Consider the following 21,111-nt stretch of genomic DNA (forward strand, 5'->3'; position numbering starts at 1 on the left):
GGCCCCCACCAGAAATCCCCCAAGCGGCAGCCCTCTCGCTGCTGCTCCCGAGCGTCCCGCGGCCGCTGGGCTCGCCGGGCTCCGGCTAAAGCGAAAGCGTCACACGCTGCACAGAAATGACAAACAGAACAGATCCGTCGCCTCCAACACCACCCCTTCCTTTGGGTTTCATGGCTGGGGAAAAAGAATAAAAAAAAAAAAAAAACAAACAAAAAAAGACCCAAAATCCCGGAACAGAGTGGCTACTCTCGGGTCCGATCCTCCTTTGGTCACCTGCAGACCCGGGAGCCCCCTCCCTGCCCGGGGCCGGGATCGGAGTCGCACAAGTCACACAGCTCCAGCTGCACTCACTCCCTGGGAATCCCGTATTGCATTTTAACTACAGGGAAGCCGTCTCTCCAGCAGATCTGTACCACCTCAAGTGCCTCGGGAGTACCATCCCCGTCTTGCCACCGGGCTATTTTTAATGACGACTCATATTAGCAGAAGGGCTTTCTTCCTAATTTATTACACCCCCCCCCCCCCCCCTCCCCAATCTCCTTGCTTTAAAATGTCTCGGTTCAAGAGCTCAGCTGAGAAATCAAAATAAAGGCAGCACCCGGGCACTTTGCGTCCACGGCGGCCGCTCCGCGGGCTCGCCAGTGCTGGAATCAGTAGCTCCGAGCAACTGCACCAGTGGACCGAGGGCACCGTGACCTGCGGTGGTTATTCTCGTGAACAAATTTCTATTAATCACCAGGGCCCGGGAATGCCTTCACAGCGCAGAGCGTGCCTTCCCCCGCTCCCCACCACCCCGAGCGGCAGCTCGCAGCCCAAAAACCCGACCGGGAAAGCAAAATGAGCGATCTGAACCACCCCGAAACCCAAGCCCTGCTGCAGGCCCCCAAGGAATAAACACGGCAGGCTGGGGGACAGCCACAGGAATCTCCATAGATTGACATCCACGGAGCTGCATCTCCACAGGGGAGAGGGGAGGTTGGGGTGACAGGTCCCCTCCCCTGCACCCCCTGCGAAACCCACCCGAGACACTGATTGCAAGGCTTTGCATTACTCCCCCCTCCCAGCTCCCAGCAAAGGCCTTTGCCCAGCAGACGCAAAAAGTGCAGAAATAAAATCCCTCTCCAGAAAAGCCAAAGCGATTTCGCATCCCCAGCACAGTACAACAATTCCATACAAACAGAATATTTATAGACTTACAGGTTATTTTGCAACAATAACAAAACAGCTACACAGAATTAACCCACCACTTGAGTGTCCTGGAAAGGAAAAGAGAACACGGATGGAAAAAAAAAAATAAAAGAAGAAAAAAATAATCAAAATTGTTTTGGTTTTTTTGTTTTGTTTTGTTTTTAGTCTGGAGAATTCTGGCGAAGAAATAAAAAATTAAAAAAAAATTAAAAATATAACCAAAAGTGAATATGGGGAGTTCATGGGCAACTGTCTTTAAGGAAAAAGCTTCTTTCCCCAACAGTAAATCCCACTGGAGGCCGTGAGCCGAGTGTGGCTGTTTGCAAAAAAATTCTTTTAAAAAGAAGCTGAATGAGGGGAAAAAAAATTAAAAGAAAAAAAGTAAAAATCCAGAACAATGCAGCTGACTCCTGGCTTTGCTCGCTGGGTTGCTTGGTTGGTTTGGGGTATTTTTTAGAGGGGGAGGGTGTTTTAGAAACGCGAAAGTGACCCCCCTCCCCAAAATAAAGAACAAAAAAAATAAATAAAGATAAATTATAATTAAAAGTACATACATATATATATATATATGTATATATATATAAAAAATAAAAGGCGCGATTTTTTTTCCAAGATCTCTTCGTTTTCGGAGAGCTTTGGGAGAAAAATTTAAAAAAAAAAAAGCAAAAAAAAAAAATCAAACAAAAAAACCCAACCCCAGAAGCGGAGGCCGGCGGCGGCAGGGGGGTGTGATGTGTATTTGCACCGCCCGGAGCTGTGCCCGGGACCCCCCGTTTTCCTCTCCCGCCGCCGCCGCCGCTGCTCGCCCCGCGCCGCGCGCGCTGCTCCGCGCCCGCGCGCCCCCCACGTCACCGACAGCACCCGCCGCCACGTGACCCGCCGGCCGGGCGCGACCACTGCTGGAAGGGGGGAACGGGGAGGGGGACGAACGGGGGGCCACACCGTGAGACCCCCGCCGCCGCCGCGGCCCCCCCGGGACAGGCGCCCCCCCCTCGCCCACCCTGCCGGCGGCCCTCTCGGGGGGCCGCGCTCACCGGGAGGGGCGCGGCGTCGGGGAAGGCGCGGAGGGGGGAGGTCCGTGTCCCTCCCCATGCCGAGCGCGATGGTAGAGTCCGCAGCTCAAATTCCGAGAATTGGGCTCTGTTGATTCTTAGAACTGGGGTTCTTAGAAGTGGTGATGCAAGGAGTTTCTAGGAAAGCCCGGAGACCAGGTGATTGCTGCTTCTATTGCCGCGGCCGATTTTACCCTTTAATTCTCTCGCTCGCTTTTTTTTTTTTTTTTTTTTTTTTTTTTTTTTTTTTTTTTCTCTCTCCATTTTTTTCCCTCCTCTTTCCCTCCCTGCCCCGCTCCGACGCTTGGCGCGGAGCCGCCTCTATATATTTCTACCCATTTTTTTTTCCTCTCCCTTCTCATTCCTTCCCCCCCCCCTCCCCTCTTTCCCGCTGCAGGTGCCCTTTATTTTTTTTTTAATACTATTATATTATAACCTCAATTTAATTTTTTCCCCTGCCTTATTTATTTATTTATTTCACATATACATCCCCCCCTTTCCCCTTGCCCGCTGTCAGGCGAGAAAAAAAAAAAATGGAAATAGGGGTGCCTGCATGTCTTTAACGCTGGGAGCGTGTATAAGGGGAGGGGAGCGGGGTGGGTGGGAGTGTCTCCCCTCGCCGTCCTCTCCCGGGGATTATCGGTTATCTGGGATTATTGGTTTTCCCGCACGCGTGACGGCCGGGTGGGGACGGGGGGGACGGCGGCGGCTCCTCTCTGCACCTGCAGCCGCTCCGCGGGCGCAGGACGGCGGCGAGCGCTGGCTGCCGCCGGGCTTGTGGCGTGACTCGGGGTCCGCTCTCAATGGCTGGATCATTCGGTCGGGGTGTGTTATTTTTCTTTGCCCTTTTTTTTTTTTAAATTTTTTTTCTCTTTTTTTTTTTTTTTTTTTTTGTTTGGGTTTTTTTTTGTTTTTGGTGTGTGCGTGTTGTGTCGCTGTTGTCGTTTCGCCGCCGCACGAAGCCGCCGCGGAGCGAGGCTCGGCGGCACCGGGCACCGGCCTTTCCGCGCCAGCCCCCATTTCTCTCCGTTTCAGTTATTAAAGCATTATTATTGTTATTCCGTCCCCGGCGCAACCGCGAAAGGGCTGGTGCGTTTTGCAACCTGTGGCGGGGCTGCGCCGTGATCTGTCAAGCCCCGGGCTAAGAGCGGGCGGTGATGGAGAAGACTTGCGGCATTTCCCTGCCCGGGGAAGGGGGGAGCCCGCGGGGAGGCTCGGCCGCCGCCGGCTGCCGGCCCCGGAGCACGGCGGAGCGCCGGCCCGGGGCGGCGGGGACCGCGCTCGCCTCGATGGTGCGTGCGGGGCGGCTGCCGGCCGGGAGCCCAGCCGCGATGCAAAACTCGGGAAGGGGCAAAAGTGTACGCAGCGACTCTCAATATCACGATTAGGGCTGCAAATAATAATAACAACAGCACCGCTACCACCCGTGGGGAGGAGCGGGCGGACCCCGCCGGGAGGAAGGCGGCGGGCGGGGGAAGCGGAGCGCAGCCGTGCGAGGGATGCAAGGGACGGGGTCCGGGGCGCGATGTGTGCGGAGCCCCCCGCTGCCCCCAGCGCAGCCCTTCCCCTGTGTTTACTACCGCGGCGGACTTGGCGCGGGGACAGGCGCTCGTAAATCTGCCGGCGGCAGCCGCGGGGCTGGCCCCCGGCCACACGCTATTCCTGGAGCGAGCGGCCGCGGGGAGCCGCGCAGCCCCCGCGCTCTGCGGCCCCGAAACCGCCGCGAGCGGACGGGGCAGAGAGAGCGCTGTTTGTTTGGGTTTGTTGGGGATTTTTTTATAGTTTTTTATGAGGTGCGTGATCTTGTGTGCGTATATATTTTTTTTAACTTTTTTTTTTTTTTAAGCTCCCCCTCCCCCCCCCCCCCCCCCTTTAAAAATAAAAGGCAAAACAAATCCGAAAAAGCCCAACTTTGTTATGAAAACTTTCGTGGTCGGACAGCAGCGACCTCTCCCGGCCGCCCCCTCCCCCCCACCCCCGCCGTTCCCCCCGCCTGTAGTTTGCAAAGTCACAATATGAAATGTTATGAAATCGCCTCTTGGGAAGGAGAGAAACAGAAAGCAAGGCGTTTGCTTAGAAAAATCCGCGGCAGCCTCTCAGATGTGCCTAAAAAGCTGCCTTTGACCCCCCTGTTGCACTTCCAGGGAAGAGGCAAATCTGGGCTTAAAATCATGAGTCAAAATCAACAAAAACAAACCCGTCCCCGGTTAGTTTTTTCCACTGACTTCAGTAGGCGCAGGATCAGTGCAAAGGGAGGCTGGGGACAGATGGATGCGGCTCAGACATTGGTCTGACATCTCTGTCTTGGGCCAAATTGCTGCTTGTGCCCGTGGAAGTGTCTGCAGGGCCAGGTTTGCGATCAGGCCCTTGTTCGATCTGGGAATCTTATTGATTCCTCTCCTGAGCATTTAAATGCTTTAAAAATTATTATTTGCTGTACTGTTTCAAGAATTTAGAGGATGAGAGCTTTAGGAACAAATACAAGCTCTTTCCCCCAGTCCTTGAGCGGGTTACAGTTCAAAAATTGCTCTAAAAATATTTTAGGGGAATCCTCTGTTTATATATGCACAGAGAAGCAGAACCAGAGACTCTGTTATTTTCTCCTAAGGGTAGGATTGCAGGTTTAAAAACTTGCATTATAGATGGCAAGCATTTTGCCCCATGAAACATAACATAATGGCCCGTGAAGCCATTAAAATATTCAGAGGGTATCTAGAAATTTTCCAGAAAAATGGATTATTATATTGTTCCAGTAAGAAAAGAGTTCATCTCTTGGTGTTCAATTTTGATTGACAAAGCAGATCAAAGATCTCTTGAGAGACATTTCAATTCCAATTTCCAATCCCCCTCAGTTTTGACTGTCTGAGTCAATATTGGGAGAGGAAGTGGAGGTTAACTGGTTAGTTATTATTGTGAAGGAAGAAGTTGGAATGAGAAGTGATTCTTACAAATCCCACCCCAAAAAACAAAGCAAAAAAAAATCTGTCAAAAAGCTTTGTGACACTTTTTAGACATCCCTGTTTGCAGTGCAGGGAGGTTTCAGCCGGCTGTCGGATGGCACAAAAATAAACCTAACAGAAACATTAAGTTTTTCAAAACAAGGCTGGAAAAGCTCATAAAAATAATGTTGCTCAGATGCGTTTTAAAAGAAACAGAATTACATCGACAAAATTATATGTTTTCCAGGTTTGGTTGGGGTGTTTTATTTTCCAAGGGGAAAAATTGCTCCTGCAGCGAAGCGAGTTGGTGCCATCTAGTGTCACCTCCCGCCGCTCCGCGGGCTGGCGGGGCCGGCAGCCTCGGGAGAGTGGGAACGTGTTTATTAACTGCTCGTTAAAAAAAGAAAAAAAAAATGCTTGCCAGCTTGGAGGAAGGTGGCAGAGGAAACTCTGGATGCCACTGAACTTACTTAAGGAGTCTAATTGGAAACAACCGAGTGCTTATTAAAGTCACTGACATTTCCATATGGAGTTCTCTCTGGGTCTGGTCATGAAATCACATGTGAAAATCTTTCCGAGTTGTGGTGTTAATCTGCCCTTGAATTTTTGCCTAATTTAGGATGTATTGTAAAGCTATGTTTTTTTCTGTTTTCTTTTATTTCTTTTATTTCTTTTTTTTCCTTGGGCAGGGAAAGCTTTCAGTGTCCAACTGCAGCAGCCCAATATGATTTTGCAGGAATAGTGTTTGGGTTTGCAGCACATTTTTTTCCTTAGTAAACAGTAATGTTATCCTCAAAACCCCATCAAGTACAGGTGGTGAAACTTTGTGTGCCAGTCCTATGTGGTAGGACTGTCCTTTCACTTTATTTCTCCGTGAAAAATAAAAACTTTTTACAAAGCCTATGGATGAATAGAATTCAGCTCTAATCAGTAGGTGCATTTCTCAGTGTGGAACTTATGTACCTTCATATATTTATGATGTTAAGAACAGTTTCATGCCTGGCTTAGTCTGTATGCTGTAATACCTGGGCTGGGAATTTCACTCAAAGAGTTTTTACTGGTTCAGCTGGAGCCTGAAATGTTGTTTTCATTTTTCTGAGAAGTTGGTAAAATCTAAATTTGGTGGAAGGTTGCCTGTGTGCTCATAACCTCTTGCTCCATTTTATAGTAGCATGGGAGTCTATAAACGGGAGCCTTGTATGCTGAGTGCCTGTATTCTTCTCTAGATCTATTTTTAAACCATTCTTCTGTTTGGCAAAAAGTGACACTTGGTTTCCATGTTTACAGCAGGCATTGGCAAACCTCAGGAGTTCACAGTTTGCAGTTTGGTTAGATCAGTATCCAAAAGTCAGCATCTGACCAGTAAGCTCCTTCAGACTGCAAATTTAGGCTGCAAATGTAGTCCTCCTTTTGCCTTTTTCTTTTTTTTTTTTCTTTTCCTTTTTAAAATCCAAGCTAGATCTTATGTGTTAGCATCACTGCAGGATGCTGGCAGCCAAAAGACACACACCCCTAAATTGGAGCAAGTGTGTAGTCTTCAGGACTGCTTTAAAACCCCAGTAATCTCAGAGGAGCTTCCCGTCTAAACCAGAGACAGAACTTAGAGGCGTTTGGGAGAGGGATAGGAAACTTTGATCTGTATTGTTTTCCTTTCCCTCTTTCTCCTGGTCACTTGCTGCCTTTGGGCTGTATGCTGGGTATCCATGGGGCATGTCGGACCCCTTTTTATGGAGGAGAGAGCTTGAGACAAGCACGCTGCAGGATGGGGGGTTCTGAATGCGTCCTGAAGAAGGTGTCCTGTAGGACTAGATACTCTTTGAAATTCACCTTCTTAAATCTGTTTGGCTAAATATAGGGACAAGGGGGTGTCTCTGCCGTGGCCAAGGCACCCCAAGCTGTGCATGTGTCTCATCCCATCCAGGCAGGATGCCAGAGCAGTCCCTTACTGCCAGAAGGAGCTGTGCCACCCTCAGCCCCAGGAGTACAGAGACAGGGAGGGTCAGGTGCCAGCTGGTAATTTTCTGTCCCAGTGCAGGGTAGGGATGATCAGACACCTCTTTGGAGCCCAGTGGGGCCAGGGATCCAGCTCAGCTGCTGGGGACACCCGACTCCAGCTGCACCCTGCTCTCGCGTCGGCATCTCGGCACAGGGTTTCGTGTTGGCAGGGCACGGAGTCCATCTTCTGTTCTCTGGAGTAGCTCCCTAGATTTCAGCCAGGACACATGGCTCCTGCCTTCCCTTGAAAAATTAATGTGCCAGATTGCTTAGGGTCATTGGAAATGCTGAGGAAGGCTCGACTCCTTGCTTCCCAAGGGCACGCACTGCCTCTGCCTCACAGCCAGAGCTTGGCTCCAGAGAGGGCAGGGGAGTCCTCTTTAGTAAGAAAACATTGGAGGCAGTTTTAGCATGCTTACCCCCTCCCTCCTCTGCATTTTTTTCTGCAAAGACCAAAACAATGTGAGACTTGAGCTGGGCCAGCTTTCAAGGGCAATCCTTTAAACCCTCTTTTGAAGTATGAACTATAAAGTTCCCTGCGGCGCTCGAGAAAATATGCAGCTTTCCTGGTTCCAAATGCTGATAATAAACCCGTCCAGATAATGCATTGCATTTCCTAGAAACATTTGTTTGCTGGCAGGAAATTGGATCAGATTGAGACCGCTCGATAGAGCGAGTGCGATCTGCTCACGGAAGGGTATGGTGGAAAATACGACAGGGCTTGCACTGGTGATGCTGCTTTTGATCTGTGCTGACGCTGTGGACTTCTCTCAGTCTCTTCTGGGTTATTATTAACCCAGCCACGTTTTGGCCTAGACACTGACCAGAAGCTACTAAACTAATAAAACTGCTGTGACAACTAAAGGACACTTGGTGCCCCTGGATTGCATGGTATCAGAAAGCTGAGCTGGGCAGTCACATACCCACAGCCAAAAGCATCTTCTTCACCATGGCCTGTCCTGTAGCACTCATGGCTTTGCTGAGGGAGCCACCCACACACCACCTCAATTTCTTGGTTGTCCCCCTGATCCCTGTTCAGGAGAAACCAGGCATTCCTTGGTAGGGTGGAGAGGCAGCTGGCAGCACGCCCTGGCAGGCAGCAGGGATGTTCCCATGGGGCTGGGACCCTACTGGGGAGGAGGAGGGCAGGATGGAGTTTCCCCTGGGCGGGCAGTTTCAGAACACTGTGTGGGATGAGCCTGTGGGGAAGGAAGACTTCACCCAGCCACCCCTCTAAGGTGATGCGAGTGAGTCGGCGCTGCAGGCTCTGGAGGGGTAGGAGATTGGGGCCCAGGGAAGGGGAGTGTTCGATGCCCTTCTCCCTGCCTGTGCGACTGGGGGTGGGAGAAGGGTTAAGATCACGGGGTATCACCATGCAAAGAAGGATAGGGGAGCAAGGAGCTCCCCCCTGTGCACAGAGTGGGAGGAGGATGAATAAGAAGGGATTCCCTCTAACTGGGAGAGTAGATCAATGGAGAGGCATGGCAGAAAAATGGATTGGAAGTCCCTGCTTCTCCCCTCTGCCCTAGGGTAAGTGAGCAAAGAGGGTCTCCCCTTTGCATGGGGTTGAGCTGAAAGAGGTGCCCCCACATGAAGGTGCACCCTCCCTGTGCTCACAGAGCTGCAGGGAAGGCAGAGCCAGCTCTGGCTCCTTTCCAGGAATGGGTTTTCTCGGGGAGGTGCCGGCAGGGAAGGGCTGTTCCCTGAACCACTGGGGCAGACCCATTGCCTTCCTGGAAGGCAACAGCAGTGACTGTCCCGTGTGGCCACCCCCAAAATGGGCACTGTGCCTATTCCAGACCTTCCTCTGCAGGCACAGCCAGCCCTGGCACACAGCCTCGAGTGCTGCCAGAGAGCCCCCACCTGCAAGGTACTGGACAGGAAAGCTGGAGGGGAGGGGGGGGTGCGGTGTGAGATGATGCTCGGGCCCCAGCTGAGCCTGGAGGAGCCTCATGGGATTTTAGGGGGGTTTAGATAGCAAAGACCATGATTGACTGCAGTGGTTTTTTCTGCTCCCATCACTGGTCTCTGGTCCTTGTCGCCACCCCATTCTCTCTGGTCTCTCATCTGAGTATCCTCCCGTGCTAGGGTACAGAGCTAGTGCTGTGTGGGAGCTGGAAGGGGCAGGGTTAATCCAGCTCAGCACAGTGAGAGGAAGGAAAGTCCCTTTCCCTTTGCATGCCCACATCCTGCAGCCAGGAGCTGCTTGGGATGCACCTGCCCAGCTCCTGGGGCTGTGGATGTTGCAGCAGCACTGTGCTGGGAGGGATAATTTGGAAGGGTGGGGAAGGGGGCTGTGCTGGGGTCCAGCTCTGGGAGAGAAGCTGGGTGTCCCCCTGGCAGTGCTGTGCCCTTGCTCTGGATAAGGGGATTTGGCGACAGTAGCAGCTTCTCGCATGATGCTCAGGGGTACAGAGTTCATCTGGCTGTTTGTTACTTTTTTGGTTTACAAGTGGGTCACCTCCTCACCTCTGTGACACTGAGGTGACTCCCCAGAGCCTGGCAGAGTATGTCTGCCACTGTGGCTGATACTGAGCTGCCCCAAGCACACACATCTGCTCATGTGGGCATAGGGATGTAGGCTGGGCTCCTTGCAGAGTGCTGCGGGTCGCTTGGCTTGCAATTGGCAGTAGTGAGTGGCTGGCAGTGAGCTTGTATGGAAAGGTCAGAGTCTGCAGTATTTGGGAAATGAGTCACTTTTTGTATGTGCATAAAGTTTTAAGCTGGCCGGGCTCAGAGCAGCTCTGAAGATTTGTGTTCAATGGCTGGAATAAGCTGTAAGGTTTTGTGCATGATACCTTGCCTTAAATCTCATCTCTTCATCCCAGTGGCTCTGGGGATGGGAGGGGATCTTGCGCTGCAGACCTGCACATCTCCTGCAAGGGAGAGGGGAGGAAATGCTTGACGATCCCTTGTCTCACAGGGATTATTTGGCTTCCTGCAGTCTTAACAGTTTAGGGGTTGGTCCACAAAATACTTGCAATGAAGGTCTTGGGGTTTGTTGGCTCACTTATTCATTGTGCTGTTACCTGCTGAGGCAACTCTCTGAGGACCTTCTTCCTGCATTGGTGCCAATTCAATTTGGTTTGTTTTAAGTGCATTTTGGAGGATTAGTATGAGTTCTAGAAGGCAATTGACTCCTGGGTTTCCTTGCTGTTCTGTCCCAGCTACATTGCTAGGTGAAACCAGTGCCTGGAGACACAGCTTGTGGTTTAAGGGAAGGCTTTGGCAGCAGCAAGGGGAATGGGTATTTGTTCTGCATCCTTATTGTCTCTACCACTGGCTTCCTATGCAGTCCTGGCCAAGTCACGTTGGTACTTGACACCTATATCATCCCAGATCTGTTGAGCAATCCCATCCCAGGGCGTTTTCACCATTGGCTGGAGCATGTGGGTTTCTCAGTAGAGTGGCAGCAGATGTTTGTGTGTACATCATACCTGTTAACAAGGTGCTGGGAGTATGGCACGGATCTTGAATGTGGCACTGGACAGGAATTCAGTCTTGGCAGGGGAAGAGTTATCTCCGAAAGAAGTAGTGAGAAAATTCTCGCTTGACTTCCCTTCCCCACCTGCCTTTAAGTTCCTGAGTCATGGAAATGAAAATCTCCTTGGCATACGCCCATGGTTTGGGCTAGAGGGTGTGGAAGAAGCTATGATTGGATTCTCAAAGGCTGTGATTGTGATAAGAACGTACTGTACCGGAAGAAACAAATGTTAACCTTACTGGAGAGTAGAAGGCTTGTTATCTTCAGCTTTTATCCAACTGATACTCGAGCAAAATAGCAGTCTTGTGACCTGCCATGGCCAATTCATAATTACCAGCTAATGTGGTGTTTGTTTTCTTGTGATTTATTTGTAGGTTTAAAAGAAACTTTTGGACTGTGAATTGAGGCATTGGGTATGTAAATTTAAATTTTGTGTTTTTTCTTCTGTCTCCCCTTTTCCTTAATGCAATGTTTCATTAGATCCAGCTGGAATTTGTTTTTGAGAGAGCAGCTGCTGTATAGAAACTATTGTATGTTCACATGCCACTGGGAAAGGAGGAGTCAGGATTATGGAAGGGGGTTGATCATTGAAGAATTTAACACCAGAGACACACATTCCATCCCAAACCTCAGGGAGACATGGGCCATCCTGGGTACTGCTTGGGAGGATGCCTCTGAGCTGTGTCAACAGGTGGTGTGTTGAGAGAAGGCTTCATGTTCCTCGACTAACCCAAACTTTGCCCATGACTGTGGTGTGGGTAGCAGCCCAGCAGGTTGGAGGAGTTCTATTCCTCACCAGTTAATTGGGAAACTGTGGGCAGGTCTTCTCCAGAGTGACCACCACTTGGGAGCAGGAAAGTAGTTTCCTGGGTGAGGGTTGGTATTCCATGTGGGCTGGATTTTCCAGATGTTGAAATCATTCAACTTCAGTTGGGACCTTAAGGCTTGTTTTGATTCCTGTGGCTGGATTTACAGCCAGACATCACACAGGTGAGGAGGATGGCTCCTGAGGGAGTTTGGAAGGCTGGAAGCTTCTAATGTTGGAAACATTATGGAGATAAACCTGAGTGGGTGGAGTGGACTGGGGTGGGGTTGCCATGGGTGAGGCAGGGAGAAAGAGGAGATGGTTGGCTAATCATCAGGAGGGTCTGATTGCCTTCACCCACCAGCTTGATGGATGGGATGAGACGTGCCAGGTCTCGCTATCAGGAGACCAGGAACCTCACTAGGCAGCCTGGCAAAAGCTCAGTGTGATGCAGGACTGTTTACCTTGGGACCAAGGAGCTGGTGCTGCCTCTACCAGGAGCAATTGGCCATCTGAGCATGTCCCAGAGCAGCAGCCATCTCTTCCCCAGGTTTAGGGTACTTGCCTGGTTGTTCTCCATTCTCATCTCCCTCTGATGCTTGTCTCACAGACTCAAGATGGCCTCGCCGGCAGACAGCTGCATCCAGTTCACCCGCCACGCCAGCGACGTCCTCCTCAATCTCAACCGCCTTAGAAGCCGCGATATCTTGACCGATGTTGTCATCATCGTGAACCGGGAGCAGTTTAGAGCCCACAAAACAGTCCTGATGGCCTGCAGGTGAGAACAGGGTCCTTCCCTGCCTCCCTCCTTGCTCCTTCAGCCTTTGGCCTCCAGAATCACTGCTGCAGTCCTGTGGGGGCTCGTGGGAGTCAAGGGAATTAGAGGCAGAGAAATAGAACTGAAAGGGACTGCCAAGAAATTTGTACCTGTAATGGGATTAAAGCTGAAACCACTTCCCTCCAGTGTGCTGTCCTCACCTCACTCTTTGTGTACCCATATCTGCCCACACACAGCCCATGGAGACCAACAGGAGCACAGCAGCTGTGAGGCACATCCCTGAAGGCAAAGCACAAATGTGCCACAGGGACATAGGAGAGGAGAGGGAGGGCTGGATGTTCACTAGGGTGAGTGAGTCTTCTGTGATAGAAGTATCCCCTGCCAATGCTATTTTTATAGCTATTCCTCCCTGGCTCCCAGACTGCTGGCTGCACCCACCTTAGTTTATTCATTTAATTTTATTTTTTTTTTTAAAGCCTGATGGGGTCTGAAATCCCTTTCCAGCTCCTAAGATTGCTGGAGTTGCTTCCCAATTAATGCTAATTAATATCCCACTATTGAATTACAGCAAATGCATTCCAGGTTCTCTTGCTGACATGGTGTAGAGATTTCAGAATGCCAAGCTTTGATTATTAAAGTGTCTCAAAAATGTTTTGCCAACATTTCTCCTTTTTTTTTGGTTTTCTGGTTTAGAACTATGTGATGCCCCAAGAGGCTTCTGAAAGAAATGAGTCATAGTGGGAGGGGCATGGTGGTAAGAACAACAATGAAAAAAAACCAAAAAAGCTGGGGAATTACTAAATGGAGATAGTGAGGAGTTGTTGAGCAGGTGAGATCTAAAAGCAGGCTGTTCCAGTTGGGAAAAGTGCAGTGCAGAAGGTGCTTACTAAGCTGAGAAACCAAGCTTGATAATAAGGGGGAAGCCCAGGGAATTTTATAATTGCCTTCTCCTCCTCCCTTCCCATTCAAGAACCCCCTCTGTTCTCAGGGATTTCATACAAATTCTTTTTTTTTTTTCCCTTTGAATTGTCATAACACTTGTCCTCTCTACTTCTCCCCTCTGCAGTGGCCTCTTCTACAGCATTTTCACTGACCAGCTCAAGTGCAACTTGAATGTTATCAACCTGGATCCTGAAATTAACCCTGAGGGGTTTTGCATCCTCTTGGACTTCATGTACACCTCCCGCCTGAACTTGAGGGAGAACAATATCATGGCTGTGATGGCCACAGCACTCTACCTGCAGATGGAGCATGTGGTTGACACCTGCCGAAGGTTTGTCAAGTCTAGGTGAGTGCAGTTGGTGAGCTTTGAAGAGCCTGGGACCGTGTGTTTGGGTGAGCAGGGGAAAAACTGACAAAGTATCTGCAAATGTATCTTTTAACGGCTGAAAATGACTTTGTCTCCCTCCTGAACAATTACTTTGTTTTCCCCAATTCCAGCGAAGCAGAGATGGTGTCTGCTGTGAAGACCCCGAGGGAGGAGTTTTTGGCTGGACGGATGCTGGGCCACCCAGAGGTGATGGCTTATCGGAGCAGAGATGTCTCAGAGAACGGCATGCCTCTTCAAAACGGGTCCCTCTGCAATGGGAGGGCCTTTGCACCTGGCTTGATCAACAGTTTGTCTGGATCCCCTATTTCCTACCATGGATACAGCCCTCTCCCTCTAAATAGCTTCCTAGTGGATGATGAGTTGCGGGAGATGAGGATGCCTCTCTCTGAACTCTCAAGGGCAGGTGCCTTCCCCAAGGAGAGGATCCTGCCGTGCGACAGCTCCAGGACAATCCCCACTGAGTACGTGAGAACCATTACCGACATCTCTGCCAACATGTGCCATGCTACCATCTATGCTCCAAAGGAGGGTGCTGCTGAAGAAGCCAGGAGTGACATGCACTACAGCGTGGCTTCTGGGCCCAAACCTGTCATTCCATCAGTCCGGAACAATCCCTACTTCCCTTGTGATAAAGTGGCCAAAGAGGAGGAGCGGACCTCTTCAGAGGACGAGATCAGCCAGCACTTTGAGCCCACCAACACACCCCTGGACCGCAAGGGACTCATCAGCCCTCAGAGCCCGCAGAAATCAGACTGCCAGCCCAACTCACCAACTGAGTCCAGCAGCAGCAAGAACGCCCGCATCGGTCAGAACTCCAGCTCCCTCTTCACCAAGAGCCCCACAGACCCCAAAGCCTGCAACTGGAAGAAGTACAAGTTTATTGTCCTCAACTCTCTCAACCAGAACACCAAGCAAGACAGCACTGACCAGAACGAGATGGGAACCCTCTCTCCTCGCACCTATGTGCCCATGTCCACTTGCCAGCAGTCCATGGAGCCAGAGCATCTCAATGTGCAATCCCCCACCAAGATAAGTGTGAATGGTGAAGACTCTACAATTCCACAAGCGAGCAGACTCAACAATATTGTTAACAGGTGAGAAGATTTCCACCCCCTATGCTCCCCTCCCTGAGAAACAGGACTTCCTGCATTGCTGGTAGGGGTTTTGAAGTGTGAAATATCTGTAGCATTGGACTGGGAAGTCCAGTCATGAGCAGATGGAATCCCAGGCATTTGGTAGAGGGCTGCCGGTGACATTGAGTGCCCACTGTCCCCACAGCACTGGAGCCAGTGTGGACTGGCAGAGGAACTGGGAACGTTGGGTTGTGAATCCCTGGGTAACTTTGGCAGCTCTGGATGATTTCTGGAGCCTGGATTTGCCTGGCCTGTTTCCACCAGACTCTCTATGCCTCAAGTTTTTTGTTGGCTGTAAGCATTGGAATGGCCAAAGTATCAGAGAACAATATGCCATCCTGTGGACCTGGATGTTCCTAAAGACATTTGAGGTCATTTGATGATGGACATCTGGAGTTTTGAAGCTTAAGGATCTGTTGTTGATCAGGGCTGTGCTGTGCAGCTCACCACAAAGATGTCCCCATAAAACGTGTCTGTCCCTTGTGTTGGGAGGGGTGCAAACACCCTCGGTATCTCGAGCACAGCAAGGGCCTTCTCACAGCTGTCTATGTTCCTCCTTCCACAGGTCCCGGGATGGGTCCCCTCGGAGCAGCGAAGGGCAGTCCCCACTGTACATGCATTCATCGAAGTGCAGCTCCTGTGGCTGCCAGTCCCCACAACATACTGAGATGTGCCTTCATACCCCTGGCTCAAACTTTGGAGAAGAGATGGGGGAAACCCAGTCTGAATACTCTGACTCCAGCTGCGGTGAGTCTTGCATCCTTGGTTGTCTTTTTCAACCAGCAATTAGGGGGCTGTGCAATGTAGGGACCCATCACTGACTGCCCTGTGACCAAACACAGTCAGACCTGTCCCAGATGCTGGTGGATCCCACAGCCCCCTCTTAACTGTCTGCCCAGCTCTCTGCATGCATATGAGGCACACATGCACATAGGAATTGCTGCCTTCCTCCCCTTCCCCAGCACCATCCAGATACCTTGTGCAGGGAGGTAGTCACCTGCTGCAAATATGGCAGGTAAGGACAGGAAACAAGTGCACCCCACCCCACCAGAACCACAGCAGAACAAGCCTGACAGATGTAATGACCCATAATGGGGATTGGGCAAGCTGGCATGTCTCATGCATCCGTCATGATATTTTTGTTATCAGGGAGCCCAGTGTGCACATCTGGGGAAATGCAGATAATGAGGCTTGCAATCTTGTTACAAAACCCCACAAGCCCAAAGACAGGTATCTGGGCACTCATCTGCCTGTAGCTCAGGAAGGGGGAATGCAGCATTGCCACCTGTAGTGTGGGCAGAGATCCAAGAAGGGAACCTCACTGTGGTAACACTCAACACAACATTTAAGAGTTGGGCATCATCCTGCTGGGGGAGCCTGCCTTGTGATTTGGGTGATGATCATCTTCCTAAGCTCAAGGCAGACCTCTGTACCTGTAAAGGTTAAAAGACCCCTGAAGGTGCAGGAGTTGGTCCAGAGCTGAGCAACCTTCAGAGAATGCTTGATATCTTGAGTGCCTTCCCTCTCTGGAAGATGTCCAGGTGGTAGCCTGGCATCTTGTAAGCAGCCTGTGTGTCACTAAAGGAGAGAGAAAGCTTTAAACTAGAGCTTGTGGTGACTTTGCTCTCAAGCCATGCATGTTGTTGCTGTGTGCACAAGGCCAGGAGGTAACAGCACAGTGCAAGTACAGCTGAACGTGAACAGCTGTACTTGGCTGCTGGTTCCAACACTTGCTCTGACTGTCCCTCTCCTCCCTCCCAAATCCATCCCACAGCCTATCAAGAAAGTGACCCATGCACTGACCATCTGATTGCTCCTCTCTCTGCCCTCCCAGAGAACGGAGCCTTCTTCTGCAACGAGTGTGACTGCCGGTTCTCTGAGGAGGCCTCTCTCAAGAGACATTCTCTGCAAGTCCACAGTGACAAGCCCTACAAGTGTGACCGCTGCCAGGCCTCCTTTCGCTACAAGGGGAACCTCGCCAGCCACAAAACCGTCCACACAGGTACAGCGTTGGCTATGGCGACAGCTCTGGGGAGGCTGTGGGTTGGGGGAGCATGTGGGTGTTTATGGCTGGGTTTGTGCCTGTTGCATCATCCTCTACTCTGTGTCACAAGCTGTCCCTGATGGGAAGAGCAAGGTGCTTTACTTAGCACTGCCAGGGAGCCCTTGGACAGAGCACCAAATCTGGGAATGGGGGAAATACCTGCCCTTGCAGCAGGGGTGGAACTCGACCTCCTTTGCTGTAAAGCACTGGCCACCACTGTTTTTAAAGGTGTTGTGCAAAATTCATAACTGGGAGCAAATGCATGGCCTCCAGGTAACTTTGTGGTAGACTTAAGCCAAAAAAAAAGAAATAGAAGAACATTTAGGGAGAAGCCTGAGATTTATTTTTACATCCTGGAAATCCAGGTCACATCTAGCTTGGCATAAACTCTGCTGATGGGAAAATCCATGAATGGATGGACTCTGTGAATCAGCACAATGAGAGCTGAGAAAGGAAGAGGATATTAAGGGTTTAGTAATTTGCTGACAAACCTAGGGCTTATTTTATTTCATACTTTTAATGCTTAACATGTCAATAGCCAGGTCACAAGCTGGGGAAGCAAAGTCTGGGCTGACAGCTCTCTGCTGCTGCACTGAATTAGACCCAAATTCCTACAGTCCCAGCTGAGCTCTAGGAGGGCTGTGCAGGGGACTGAGACAACACAAGTACCAGGGCACTGTTCAAGGGTGCCTATCGACAGCTTGTAGGGAGATGCAGGTGCCAACTGCTGTCACAGGGTCAGGAGGAGCGATGCTGCTAATCCTTGCTGGCAGGGCTGCCTGACATCCTCTCTTGCCCTGAAGGCTGCAGCTCCCAATCCAAAAGACAAAAGCTGCCTCCTGAGCTCACCCTGCCCTGTCGACACCCTGCCCAATGCTGCTTGTCCACAGCCATCTCCAAAAGGGACAGGAGTCAGGGCTTGTGCTTCATGCCATGGGGTATGGCACCTGAAGGGACTGACCTCTGGGGAGCACCATGGATCCTGGGTGCTGAGCACAACTGTAGCTAATCCCTCACCCTTTCTTTTGGGCTCTGCAGGAGAGAAGCCGTACCGCTGCAACATCTGCGGGGCACAGTTCAACCGACCAGCCAACCTGAAAACCCACACACGCATCCACTCTGGGGAGAAACCCTACAAGTGTGAGACCTGTGGGGCCAGATTTGTCCAGGTGCGTGTAGCCTCTGGGACCCGCAGTGCCTGGGGAGGCGGGATGTGGTTAAATCTTCTGCCCAAGACTGGCAGATCTTCACCACCAAGACTGGTGTGATGCCTCATGGCAGGGAGGAGGGTGATGATGGGCCAACTTGCTGTCTTGGGCAGCTCTTCCCATGATGTTGTGGGATCAATAGGGACCTTAAGGTCCAAGCGGGACAGTTTGGCTTAGCAAGGAAGCCTGATGGCTGGTTGTTGCTATTCTGCTCAGTTTTGTCTTAAGGAAGAGACAAAACTCAGACATGGCCCTGACTCCCAGCTATAACCCAACAGATCATAAAAGCAGTCTGGGCAGAACCCCATTCCCAAGGATTACCCCTGCTCCCAGTGGGATGCCATCCTCCCTGGGGCTGTTTCTGACCCAGAGCTGCTCTCTGCAGGTGGCCCACCTCCGTGCTCACGTGCTCATTCACACTGGGGAGAAGCCGTACCCCTGTGAGATCTGCGGCACACGCTTCCGGCACCTGCAGACCCTCAAAAGTCACCTTCGAATCCACACAGGAGAGAAACCGTATCATGTGAGTGGCCCTGCTTTTTTTGGTGGTGGAGAATCTCTGCTTGGGCTGGGGGACAATGCTGCTAAGCCTGAGGGGCTGTGAAGACAAAAGGGCATTTTGCACAGGCTGGTTGCAGCATCCTAACTTCCTTTGCCAGCCTCATGAGGCCCTGCACCAAGGTCACATCCCTGCTTCTCGTGCCCCATTTCCCTCCCAGGCATTAGCTGATGCTGATGTGGTATTTTTTCAGGCGTGGCTGTATTGGAAATACTGACATGCAGCCCAAGCTGGGTACATCTTAGTTGCTCTTTTCTTCCACTCCATCTGGAAGAAGGTCACACTTCTTCAAATAGCTGTGGCTTAAATTACAGCTGCCTGTAGTGTGTGGGGATGGAGAGAGGAGCAGACAGCCTGGCCTGAGCTCCCCTCTGATAGTGATAATCGCACCCAGCAAGCAGTCTGCCCTGCCTTGCTTGCAGCCCTGTGGGCTCCCAGCTCTTTGCTGGGGCTTTCCTGGCTTTCACCATCTGCTAGAAAGGGAATCCAAGAAGGGGGTTGACATGCAAACATCCTGGAGCCATCCAGCTTGGCAGAGGTCAAAAGCAGCTCCAGAAATAACTCCGTAGCTGTTTTGATCACCTAGATATGGAGCTTGATGCTGTGTCTATCAGAGCCAGAGTCATGTCCTGAGGGACTTTGCCCTTTGTGCATCCCAATATATGCTGCTGAAAGTCTGGGATGGGGTGCCCCAGGTGCTGCTCCTCCCACCATGTTCCCACTTTTCCCTCGTCCAGCTGTATAGTGGGTGCAGTGTCCTGGGGCTGCTGGTGGAGCATGCCCTGAGGGGAAGACATGGCATTTGACACCCTCCCTCTTTGCCTGTCGCCCCACAGTGTGAGAAGTGCAACCTGCATTTCCGCCACAAAAGCCAGCTGCGGCTCCACCTGCGGCAGAAGCACGGGGCCATCACCAACACCAAGGTGCAGTACCGCATCTCGGGCAGCGAGGTGCCTCCGGAGCTCCCCAAGGCCTGCTGAAGGCACAGGATTTCCCAGGAGGAGGTCGGCTTGGGGGGCATGGCAGGGAGAAGCTGTCCAAAGGATACTTGCAACACTTTAAGAGAGGAATACAAAAAAAACAAAAAAAAAAAAAAAAAAAAAAAAAAAGAAGAGAGAAAAAAATATTCATCACATGATGGAGTGCCTCTAAACCCATAGTACAGATAGGTGGAAAAACATTAGAAATTAAAAAAAAAAAAATTACAAATACACGGGTTTTATTTTTCCCAGTTATGTGAAACAAAAAGAAAAAATATTCAGATCTTACTGTATATAAAACATAAAATTTAAAATAGTCATTTTAAATGTCTGTGCAGTGGAGTGTTGATAAACTCTGGAGTCTAACCTTCACAGCCTTTGCCGTTTGAAGATGAGGAATGTAATGTTGATTCATGGGAACAGATTTTTTTCTTTTGTATGCAAAATGTGTGTTCTTTTAAAGAGAAAGTATGCTATTAAAGAGAGGGCTTTAACTTTTTTAACCAAAGGTGAAGGAATCTATGGCAGAGTTGTAAATATATATAGATATAAATATATAAATATATATATAAAATAAATATATATAGACCTTTAAAAAAGCTATATTAAAAATATATAAAATGCATTAAAGGCTCAGTTGGACTCTGCAGGCAGAAGCCACTCTGAGAATCTTTATTATGATAGAGCACTTAAGGAGATATTTTAAAGTATTGCATCTGTACAAGTAAGAAAATATTTTGTCTAAATGCATCAGTGTATTTGTATTTTTTTGCAAGTGAAGGTTTACAATTTACAAAACAGTGTGTATTAAACCAACAAAGCTGCAGAAGGAATTTAAAATAATAATAAAGTGTAATTTTTTTTGTTCTAGTTCTCAGTCTGTATATATGTAAAATGTGGTTTCGCACGGTGCCTTTCTTTTCAATGGAAGTTTTCAGTGTATGGACTATATTGAGCTCAGTTTTTTCAAGGTACAGCCTGATGTTGCAAAAGGAGTTTTGGTGGAACTCTTAAGTGGGGGAATGTTTCATTTTTTTTGTTTTGGATTTTTTTTTTTGTCTTACTTTACATGCTTGTGTTATAAACAATCTCGGGAGACAGGGTTTGGGCTGTGTCTAAACTGCATTAATGCGTTCTGTAAAATATAGCTGTACAAATAAAAGAATAAAATGAAGAAAAGTGATGTATGATGGAGTGAGAGGTCTGTTCTTGCCTGTCTTCCTCCTTAAGCACCTTGAAGCCTGGCTGGTGCCTGGGGAAGGGGCTGAGCATCCCGAGTCCTGGTGTGAACTCTTGGCTCTGTGGCTCTGGCCCTGTATTGAAGGCAGGGCCTCTTTCAGCCTTGAGTGAAGGTGGTCTCTGGCTGGAGCAAGACTCGAGTTTGCTCTGGATCCTGGTGGGGACTGTGCCACCCCCTTGCTACTTTCTGCATTGGCACCGAGTAGCCAGCAGGAACAGGGCAGAGCCTGGGAGAAACCTTTGCTAACCAGCCCAGGGCCAGTTCCAGATGGCTGAGCAGTTATTTATATTTCCTGGAATCCAGTGCACTTGCCAGAATTGCTCAGGGAAGATGACTGCCTGCTGCTCTTCTCAGAGCCTGGGCTGGGGGGGCTGCT

General features: G+C 50.1%; 1 protein-coding gene across 2 annotated transcripts; it reads left to right on the forward strand.

The window, feature by feature from the left end:
* The first annotated feature begins 2,296 nt into the window (after positions 1-2,296).
* Positions 2,297-20,682, forward strand: BCL6 (BCL6 transcription repressor). Of its 2 annotated transcripts, none has more exons than XM_021536835.3 (10): positions 2,297-2,399; positions 11,033-11,071; positions 12,074-12,241; positions 13,308-13,529; positions 13,682-14,665; positions 15,270-15,451; positions 16,479-16,706; positions 17,787-17,917; positions 18,342-18,479; positions 19,352-20,682. In XM_021536835.3, exons 3-10 carry the CDS (start codon positions 12,081-12,083, stop codon positions 19,493-19,495), a joined length of 2,190 nt encoding a protein of 729 aa, XP_021392510.1. In that variant the 5' UTR covers positions 2,297-2,399; positions 11,033-11,071; positions 12,074-12,080; the 3' UTR covers positions 19,496-20,682. The 2 variants fall into 2 exon arrangements, with proteins under 2 accessions (XP_021392510.1, XP_021392511.1); XM_021536836.2 differs by having other exon boundaries at positions 2,299-2,399; positions 16,539-16,706.
* Positions 20,683-21,111: the final 429 nt, after the last annotated feature.

The sequence above is a fragment of the Lonchura striata genome, chromosome 10, assembly GCF_046129695.1.
Source record: "Lonchura striata isolate bLonStr1 chromosome 10, bLonStr1.mat, whole genome shotgun sequence".
NCBI classification, from domain to species: Eukaryota; Metazoa; Chordata; class Aves; order Passeriformes; family Estrildidae; genus Lonchura; species Lonchura striata.

Coding starts and splice junctions, on each gene's coding strand:
- BCL6 (XM_021536835.3), top strand. CDS start 12,081: ATGGCCTCGCCGGCAGACAGCTGCATCCAGTTCACCCGCCACGCCAGC. Junction 13,530..13,681: donor CGAAGGTTTGTCAAGTCTAG/GTGAGTGCAGTT, acceptor CCCCAATTCCAG/CGAAGCAGAGATGGTGTCTG. Junction 17,918..18,341: donor GTGGGGCCAGATTTGTCCAG/GTGCGTGTAGCC, acceptor TGCTCTCTGCAG/GTGGCCCACCTCCGTGCTCA.